Below are 10,929 nucleotides of genomic sequence, written 5' to 3' on the forward strand. Positions count from 1 at the left end.
GTTTTCAGGCTGGCGGGGGACTGAAGCTCCCAACCGCTCCTTTTTTTCTTTTTTTTTTTATTCTGGGCCAGCTTTAGCTCTGAGGCTTGGCTCCAGCTCTGAGGCCTCGGCTGCTGAAAGCAGGTATCTGGTTTGTTTGGGTTCTATAATTGAAACACTGTTTCAACTCCAGCTCTGAGATCCCGGCTGGCTGAAAGCAGGTTTCTGGGGTTTTGTTTAGCTTCTATATTTGTAACAATGTTTCAAACTGCAAGCTCAGAGGCCAGCAGCGGCAGGCGGGGAACGTTGGCTTCCTCCGTCACTGAAGCAAGCAAGCCTCCTGTTAGCTTCAAGCTGCCTGGCTGCCGGCCGCCATCTTGGCTGGCAGTTAATTTTCATATCGCCCTGATTAGCCAATGGGAAGGGTAGCAGAGGTACGGCTAATTACCATGTTTCTCTTTTATTAGATAGGATGATGTGTATTGGAGGGCCTGCTGTACTGTCACGGGTAAGTGTGGTTTGTGTACTAGAGTCACAATGTAACATATATTTCTTAGTGTGGATCTTTTTTTTTTTTTTTTGACCACTTATTTATTTACCCTGCACTTAATGTTTTACTCTTTCCAGATTTATTATGGTATAATTGATCAAAAAGTTTAAAACTTTTAAAAAACACGGAGATTAAGGTGCTGGTACTATGAAGACAAGGGAAACAACTGAAAAATGGTAGGAGAGATTTTTTAGAACTATTACACATGAACATTCTGGTTTTCTAGAGAGAAAAAAAACCCTGATGCTTTATTATATCTTAAAAGTATTATTAATCCTACCATATACCATTGCTCCAGAAATCTGAAACCATATCCAAACAGTAAAATATAATATGCTTGCTTTATAGTTGTACATACTCTTACCTCACTTATATTTGAATCTGTTATCTGTCCCTGCAGGCTCATCATTCTAATCAGTCTATCTTTTATGTTGGGAGGCAAAGGCTTAATGTCTGTGATATATCTGGAAATATTCTTCGTGAAGCACCAAAGGCATCTGAAATACAATTGTGATATAGTAAATTATACTGTACCAGTACTGAGTCTTAACATTTATTTAATGCTGTTTGTTAGCATTTAGTCCTTTCATAAAGAGAGTACATTTTTAAATTTTATTTTTCAATTACAGTTTACATTTAACATTATTTTGTATTAATTTCAAGTGTATAGCAAAGTGGTTAGATAATTATATACTTTACAAAGTGTTCCTCCCAATATTTCCAGTACCCCCCGGCACCATACATAGATAGATATTACAACACTGTTGAAGAGAGTGTATATTTTATACTAATATTTATAACTTAAACTTCATAAGATTCCAAAGCTTAGTCTGTGCTCAGTAATGGACAAGTTTTTCTTCTTCGTAGAAAAGTGATTTTTAACTTTTTCTCTTGCACACCTCATTTACTAAAATACATTTGAAATGGCCAAAAATAGTGTTTTTTCTAAGTCAGTCTAATTCCTAAAGACACAAGATTTCAGTCCCATATTCCTAAGTAAGCATTAAACTAGGGCCTACTAATCGAAAAGTTTTAACTGTTAATCCATCAAACTCATTTTCACTATTTTTCTTAAAAATTATGCAGGTAATGAAATCATTAGAGAAACTATAACCACAAAGATTCCACAAATAGTACAAATCATATAGAAAACAAACTTAGTGCCAGGATTGTATATGCTTAAAGCAGTTTTCAGAGCATGCAACCACTAAGACGCATGTGACCAACATACCCATATGTGGCCTAAAATTCCAACTATATGAGAAACCCATACTTTAAACAAATAAATATAAATCTTATTTAATTTCTGCCTACAAATACCCCAATATACATAATGTTACATTCATGAATAAATGTGGTCATTCACTTGAATTTTTTTAGTGCTATCTATTTTTTCTTTTCCTCTTTGGGTAGCCTCTGTCTTTCCCTCCTATCCTTCCCTCTTTCATTAGTTTAATTCTTCATGCTAAATTAGTGTACAGTCTTTCATATTTTTCTCTGTGCTTGTACAAACATGCACATACTCACATACACTTAAAGGGTGAGAGGAGGATCATAGTTTCCTAAAATGTCAGCATTCTACACTCACTTTTCTACACCTTATTTTACTCAATATCTTAAGAAATTCTTTAAAGCATCAAGTACAAAGTGTTCCCCCCAATATTTCCAGTACCCCCCTGGCACCATACATAGCTATTACAACACTGTTGAGCATCAAGTACAGTTTTATGCCTTAGCCGGTTTGGCTCAGTGGATAGAGCATCGGCCCATAAACTAACGGGTCCCAGGTTCAATTCCAGTTAAGGGCACATACCTCGGTTGCAGACTCAAGGCCCAGTCCTAGTTGGGCGCATGCAGGAGGCAACCAATCAATGTGTCTCTCTTACATCGATGCTCCTCACTGTCTCTTCCCTTTCCCTTCCACTCTGTCTAAAAATCAATGGAAACATTTCCTTGGGTGAGTATCAACAAAAAAGAAGAATTTAACAAGAATCGAACCAGCAACGTCTTGGTACATGGGGCAATACCCAACCAACTGAGCCAAACCGGCCAGTGCCATTTGACAGCATTTTATCCACTGAAAACTTCTTTTAAAATTGGAGTGGCAAAAAAAAATTGGACTCAATCCTTTCAAACCCTGCCGCTGCTTTAACTAAGTTTATGTAATATTCTGAATCCTTTGTTGTCGAAAAATCTTCACCAGAACTCAATTCCATCTCAAGAAACCACTTCCTTTGCTCATCCATAAAAGAAGTAACTCCTCATCTGCTGAAGTTTTTTAATGAGATTGCAGCAATTCAGTCACGTCTTCAGGCTCCACTTAAAATTCTAGTTCTCTTGCTATTTCCACCCCACCTGCAGTGACTTCCTCCACTGAAGTCTTGAACCCCTTGAAGTCATCCATCAACTTCTTCCAAATGCTTGTTAATGGTGATATTTTTACTTCTTCCCATGAATTATGAATGACATCTAGAATGGTGAATCATTTCCATAAGGTTTTCAATTTAATTTGTCCAGATTCATCACTATAATCTACCATCACTATCCATGGCAGCTATAGCCTTACAAAATGCATCCCTTAAATAATAAGACTTGAGAGTCAGAATTACTACTGACTCATGGGCTGCAGAATGGATGTTGTGTTAGCAGGGTTTAAAATATTAATCTCATGTATATCTCTATCAGAGCTTTTGGGTGACCAGATACATTGTCAATGAGCAGTAATATTTTAAAAGGATGCCCTGACCGGTTTGGCTCAGTGGCTAGAGCGTCGACCTGCGGACTGAAGAGTCCCCGGTTCGATTCCAGTCAAGGGCATGTACCTTGGTTGCGAGCGCATCCCCAGTGGGGGGGGTGTGCAGAAGGCAGCTGATCGATGTTTCTCTCTCATCAATGTTTCTAACTCTCTATCCTTCTCCCTTCCTCTCTGTAAAAAAAAAAATCAATAAAATATATATTAAAAAAAATAAAAGGAATCTTTTTTTTTGAGCAATAGGTCTCAATAGAGGGCTTAAAATATTCAGTAAACCCCACTGTAAACAGATATGCTGTCATCCAGGCTTTGTTGTTCTAGTTATAGAGCACAGGCAGAGTAAACTGAGCATAATCCTTAAGGACCCTAAAATTTTTGGAATGGTAAATGAGCATTGGCTTCAACTTGGAATCACCAGTTGCATTAGACCCAAGTAGGAGAGTCAGCCTATCCTTTGAAGTTTTGAAGCCAGGCATTGCCTTCTACTCTGCAGCTATGAAAGTTCTAGGTGGCACCTTCTTCCAATAGAAGGCTGTTCTGTCTACATTGAAAACCTGTTGTTTAGAGAGACCAAGATGGCGGCATAGGTAAACACCGCAGACTGCTGCCGCAAACAACCACTTCAAAAATACAACTAAAAGACGGAACGGACATCACCCAGAACCACAGGAAGGCTGGCTGAGGAGAGACTCTTCAACTAGAAGGAAAAATAACAGCACACCGAGGCTCAGAGGAGGCGCAGTGTGGAAAATACTCAGGTGCGGAGGTGCGCGCGCAAAGCGGGCTGGTGGCTGAGAGCGCGGTTGTCGTTTTCGGTCAGGGGGGAGTCTCAGACTCTGAGCTCCAGATACGGGCGAATCGCTGGGGACTCGGACCCAAACGGGAGAAGCGGGAGTGTCTGGCATCAGTTGGAAGGCAGCTTTCTCTCCGAGGTTTGCAGCGGTTCCTGGGGTTCTGAGAAGCAGAGCCTCTGGGAACAGGACTGAGGGCACCATAACGGCTCCCTCCGCCCGCCCTGTTGAGCCCGCCCCGCCCAAGCCCTGCGCAGAGCCATTTGCCGGATCGCCTCAGGCAAAGGCTAGATTAGCACCTCCCCAGAGGACAGAAGTTTTCCGCGGCAGACACAGCTGATTCACACAGCCAGTCGGCCTGGTGGTCAAATCCCTCTAGTATTAACTACAACAATCAAGGCTCAACTAGAACAAGACTGCGCACAAAGACCACTAGGGGGTGCACCAAGAAAGCATAAAAAATGCGGAGACAAAAAAACATGACAGAAATGGAGGATATAGAGCTAAAAAACGCAATTTTGAGGGCTTGCAATAAACTTCTGGAGAGCCTCACGAAAACTAATGAGACCCTCGATGCTATGATAAAGAAACAACTAGAAATTAAGCATACACGGTCGGAAATAAAGAATATTACACCCAATAGCAGACCAGAGGAGCGCAAGAATCAAGCCAAAGATTTGAAATGCGAAGAAGCAAAAAACACCCAACCGGAAAAGCAAAATGAAAAAAGAATCCGAAAATACGAAGATAGTGTAAGGAGCCTCTGGGACAGCTTCAAGCGTACAAACATCAGAATAATTGGGGTGCCAGAAGATGAGAGACAGCAAGATATTGAAAACCTATTTGAAGAAATAATGGCAGAAAACTTCCCCCACCTGGTGAAAGAAATGGACTTACAGGTCCAAGAAGCGCAGAGAACCCCAAACAAAAGGAATCCAAAGAGGACCACACCAAGACACATCATAATTAAAATGCCAAGAGCAAAAGACAAAGAGAGAATCTTAAAAGCAGCAAGAGAAAGAAACTCAGTTACCTACAAGGGAATACCCATACGACTGTCAGCTGATTTCTCAACAGAAACTTTGCAGGCCAGAAGGGAATGGCAAGAAATATTCAAAGTGCTGAATACCAAGAACCTACAACCAAGAATACTTTATCCAGCAAAGCTATCATTCAGAATTGAAGGTCAGATAAAGAGCTTCACAGATAAGGAAAAGCTAAAGGAGTTCATCACCACTAAACCAGTATTATACGAAATGCTGAAAGGTATCCTTTAAGAAGAGGAAGAAGAAAAAGGTAAAGATACAAATTGTGAACAACAAACATGCATCTATCAACAAGTGAATCTAAGAACCAAGTGAATAAATAATCTGATGTACAGAATGAACTGGTGATTATAATGAATCAGGGACATAGAAAGGGAATGGACTGACTATTCTTGGGGGGGAAAGGGGAATGGGAGATGCGGGAAGAAACTGGACAAAAATCGTGCACCTATGGATGAGGACAGTGGATGGGGAGTGAGGGCGGAGGGTGGGGCGGGAACTGGGAGGAGGGGAGTTATGAGGGGGAAAAAAAGAAAAAAGAAAAAAAAAAAAGAAAACCTGTTGTTTAGTGTAGCCACCTTCATTATCTTAGCTAGATCTTCTGGATAACTTGCTGTAGCTTCTACATAAGCACTTGCTGCTTTACCTTGCATTTTTCTATTATAAATTTGGTTTCTTTCCTGAAACCTCCTGAATCAACCTCTGCTAGCTTCAAACTTTTCTTCTGCAGATTTCTCGCCTCTCAGCTTTCAAAGAATTGAAGAGAGTTAGAGCCTTGCTCTGGATTAGGCTTTGGCATAGGCGAATGTGATGGCTAGTTTGATCTTCTATCCAGACCACTAAAACTTGCTTCATATCATCAATAAGGCTGTTTCATCTCTTATCATTCATATATTTACTAGAGTAGCACTTTACATTTTATTCAAGAACTTTTCCTTTGGATTTATAACGTGGTTATTTGGAGCAATAAACCTATCTTTTGACCTATCCTGGCTTTTGACATGCCTTTCTCACTAAGCTTAATCATTTCTAGCTTTTTATTTAAAGAAACCTGTGACTCTTCCTTTTACTTCAATACTTAGAGGCCACTATAGGGCTATTAATTGGCCTAATGTCAATACTGTTGGATCTCAAGAAACAGGGAGGCCCGAGGAAAGGGAAAGAAACGGGGGGGGGGGGGGGGGGGAACAGTCGGTGGAGCAGTCAGACCACACACATTTATCAATTAAGTTTGCCTTCTTATATGGATGTGGTTTGCAGGGCCCCAAAACAATTACCAATTACAATAGTAACATCAAATATCACTGATCACAGATCACCATAACAATAACAACAATAATAATAAATTTTGTAATATTGGGAGAATGAACAAAATGTGACACAGAAATAGCAAGTGAGGAAATGCTATTGGAAAAATGGTACCAATAGACTTGCTTGACCCAGGGTTGCCACAAACCTTTGATTTGTAAAAATTATGAAACACAATAGTGAGGTATACGTGTACAACATTATTACCTGCCTGATGTAGCTGCCACCACATACTCTTTTTTTTTTTGAAAGCAGCTATTAACCTGCTCATAAGCTTGTGTTGAAACTGAATGCCTGAGCATGAGACCTTGTGACTGACTGTATGGTCTGATATCCTTATTTTGACATGGATCAACTTGGACTCTTATAAGTTTAAGTGATAAGAGAAGGACCCAAAAGCCTTGCTGACCATATGGAAATGGTATATTCAAACTGATAAACTGGTACAGCCACTATGGAAAACAGTATGGAAGGTCCTTAAAAAATTAAAAATAAAACTACTATATAACCCAGCAATTTCACTTCTGGGTATTTATACAAAGAAACAGTAACACTATTTTGAAATGATATATGTCCCCTATGTTCACTGCAGCATTATTTACAATAGCTAAGATATGAAAACAACCTAGGTGTCCATTGATAGATAAATGGATAAAGAAGATATTACTCAGCCATGCGACAACATGGATGGACCTAGAGAGTATTATGCTAAGTGAAATAAGTCAGACAGAGAAGGACAAAAACTATATGATTTCACTTACAAGTGGAATCTATAAAACAAAAAGTGAATAAACAAAATAAAACAGAAACAGACTCAGAGATATAGAGAACTGATAGTTACAAGAGAAGGAAAAAACAGTGAAGAGGATTGAGAGGTACAAACTTCTAGTTATAAAATAAATAAGTCACAGTGATATAATGTACAGGGATAGAGAATACAGTCAATACTATAGTAATAACTTTGTACAGTGACAGATGGTTACTAGATTTATCACGGTGGTCACTTTGTAAGATACACAGGTGTCGAGTCACTGTGTTGTACACCTGAGACAAATATGATGTAGGTCAACTATAATTTTTTTTTAAAATCACATTTGGCCTGGCTCTAGAGCAGTGCTTCTCAACCTTCTAGCCCTTTAAATACAGTTCCTCATGTTGTGACCCAACCATAAAATTATTTTCGTTGCTACTTCATAACTGTAATGTTGCTACTGTTATGAATCATAATGTAAATATCTGATATGCAGGATGGTCTTAGGTGACCCCTGTGAAAGGGTCGTTCGACCGCCAAAGGGGTCGTGACCCACAGGTTGAGAACCGCTGCTCTAGAGGGATCTTTGTTTTTTGTGGAAAAGTGACAGTTTTGGGCGATACTTTATCTGCCACTCAGACCACCTGAAGCAAAGCCATTGGCTCAATGAGACCCTTAATTCACAGAAGTTTCCCTAAGTGTCTGGGCCTAGTTCAGTGATGGTTCTGCTCAGTTGAAAGCTGATGGTTTCACTGGGTGTCAGTAGCTGTCCAGCTGAATCAGAACTTTGGAAGACAGGCTGCAGTATGGGCTGATCAGGGCAATGTGTGAATGAAAGCTGTTACCCTTACCTTAGACCAGGGGTAGGAAAACCATGGCCCATCAGCCAAATCTGGCCTGTTGCCTGCATTTGTAAATAAAGTTCTCTTGGAACACAGCCATGTCCAGTCATGTATGTTTTGTGTATAGCTGCTTTCACACTATAATGGCAGAGCTGAGACCACAACAGATCATGAAGACAATATTCATACCTACTTCTCTGTGGGCCACTCAGAAAGGTCATCAGAACACCTAATGATATCACCCAGGACATTCAAACTGCAAGCCAGGAAAATCCATCAGATTAAAACTGCCACCCTCATTCCACCATCTAAAGATTCAAGCTCAAATCCGGACATTTTCTTGACTGGCTGCTCTCCAGACTCAGAAACTGAGTTTATAATTGCTCCAACTATGATTCTTTGTCTTTTTTGTTCCATAGAAATGCCTCTTATTAAATACCTGATTGCTTATCTACAATAATAAAAGGGTAATATGCTAACTAGACTGGAAGTCTTCCAGACGTCATTCCGGATGTCCTTCCTGACAGAGCCAGGGCTGGAGGGAAGCCAGCCCGCATCCCGGGTGCCTGCGGGCAGCTCAAGGGAAGCCAGCCCGGATCCAGGGTGCCTGCGGGCAGCCTGAGGGAAGCCAGCCCGGGTCTCAGGTGCCTGCTGGTGGCCGGAGTAGGGAAGCCTGGGTCCCAGGTGCCAGAGGGAAGCTGGTGCTGGTAGCCGGGGAAAGGAAGGCCTACTCTTGCACGAATTTTCGTGCACTGGGCCTCTAGTACAATATAAAGGCCTATCTTAGATGGAAACTTACCTATAACACTGCCTCCTGAAAGAAGACATCCTCATGTTTATCCTGTCCTGAGCAATGATGACACAGTTCAATACAGTAAGGCACTAATGCAGTACTGAAAGCCTTATTTCCACCAGGTCCCAAAAGCTTTCTGTGATTCCCTCCCAAAGGAAGGCAGTGTGCTGCACACATTAGAACCTAAGGAGTTTACTGGAAAGGACATCAACAAAGGACTGCCTCATTAGAAGAGACCTTATCCTCTGCAAAATCTCAACACTTACAGCAAGAATTTATAACTCTTTAGCCAGAGTTATATGAGATAACCACATAGCCTTAAACATCCTAACCACCCAACAATAAGGTGCTTGCTGTAACTGGTAAAAAAAAAAAAAAAAAAAAGTTTTATGTTAATAAATCAAGAACTGTTACCCAAAACTTAAAAGGTCTTACTTAAAGATCAGATAACAATCTTTCATCAAATAGGCAACACTTCTTTCACTGATTTATTTAATTGATTACATTTTGGCACTGGGGAATCTCTACTCTAGGGAATTTTTCAATCCTTGGCTATCATTCTCATAATCACCATATTAACCTTCCTAGAGCACTGCATCCTCTCAAGAGTTATAAATGCCTTTCAACAACCACTCACATCCAATGTTATCTACCAGGATTAGACAACTTGAAGAATTCAGTGATCCCACCAGCCATGTCCAGATGACTTGGCAACTGTAGGGAACACAGTAATTGTATGACCATCCATCCCAATGCCTACATCAACAGTGGTAGCGAGAGTAACACTATACTGGTTGACACTCTTAGCCTGCTGAATGACCAAAAGGAGGGATTTAAAAAAATAAAATAAAATAAGATACCAGGCTTGAAAATCCCTCAAGCAGAGCAAACCAGTTTGGCCACATAAGCAAAAGTTACTCTAGTTTATTTCATGAACAAAGTGATATGCAAGAGATTATTTCTTATAAATGCCTTTGATAATCAACTTAAATAATCTCCCTAAAATTGTATAAGATAATCACTTTTAACCAATCACTCTCACTTTAGAAGCCATCCTGATAGGGGAGGTGCATGTCATAGAAATAGAACAGTTGCTTTACAGCTATTCACACAGAAAAGACATTTTTCTTACAGACCCTGGGAAACTAGACCCATTACAAGAAGAAGAACAGGGCCGAACGATAAGGCAGCCTTGACCCCAGATGAGCTCCTCAGGGAAAAGAAGATACATTTTAAGCGCAGATGGAGGACAGAGCCTATCTGAAGGCAGACAGCGTTCCAGGGCTAATCTCTGCAGCGACAGTGATGGGAAGCAGACCCTGGGAACTCAATAGTTTTAATCCCCCACCCCACCCCCACCCACCCTCTATCGGATACAATAAAAGCCAAGGTGGCACAACGCCCCAAGATGGCAGCCCTCACGTTGTCACAAGATGGCCGGCAGGGGAGGGCCGTTGGGGGGCGATCAGGCAGGTAGGGGAGGGCAGTTGGGGGGCGACCATGCAGGTAGGGGAGGGCAGTTGGGGGGCGATCAGGCCGGCAGGGGAGGGCAGTTGGGGGGCGATCAGGCCTGCAGGGGAGGGCAGTTGGGTGCCTAAACTGGCAGTTGGACATCCCCCAAGGGGTCCCAGATTGGAGAGGGTGCAGGCCGGCTGAGGGGCATCCCCCCACCCCTGCACGAATTTTGTGCACGGGGCCTCTAGTCCTTATACAGAATAAACGCTGGCTTGAAATGAAACGTCAGAGTGGTGCTTTGGGGGTATTACACCTGTCACTCTCTCAGATCACTGGCCATCTGAATAATGAAAAGCACCACAGATTCAACCTCCTCTCTACCTATGTGCCTCTGGCAGCTCCGGGCACCAGGACTCCTCCTGTCCCGTTTCCTAACCACAGGCTCTGAAATAAAACACTCACAAAAAGGAAAGCTCTCTGAAATGTCCTTTGACACCACGCATCCTTCTAAATGAGGCCTTCACATGTGAAGTTTATTGCTCACTACAGTCCCAGAGGCGGGCACCGTGACAGAACTTTGTGGGTCAAGCGCTCGGCACCGGGAGAGCCTGTGGCTCGCCCATGGCACCCAGCGGTGACGCGGGTCACCCTGCCTGAGAATC

General features: G+C 41.7%; 1 protein-coding gene across 2 annotated transcripts in view; it reads right to left on the minus strand.

Annotated features, from left to right (window-relative positions):
* AMN1 (antagonist of mitotic exit network 1 homolog) overlaps positions 1-10,929 on the minus strand; it is a 35,901-nt gene that overhangs the window by 23,730 nt on the left and 1,242 nt on the right. For both annotated transcript variants that reach the window (XM_005865659.2, XM_014539214.1), the window contains one exon: positions 894-1,026. In XM_005865659.2, the coding sequence (XP_005865721.1) occupies positions 894-1,026 (133 nt within the window). Of the gene's footprint in view, positions 1-893; positions 1,027-10,929 lie in introns of those variants that run through there.

The sequence above is a fragment of the Myotis brandtii genome, unplaced genomic scaffold (assembly GCF_000412655.1).
Source record: "Myotis brandtii unplaced genomic scaffold, ASM41265v1 scaffold209, whole genome shotgun sequence".
Taxonomy (NCBI): domain Eukaryota; kingdom Metazoa; phylum Chordata; class Mammalia; order Chiroptera; family Vespertilionidae; genus Myotis; species Myotis brandtii.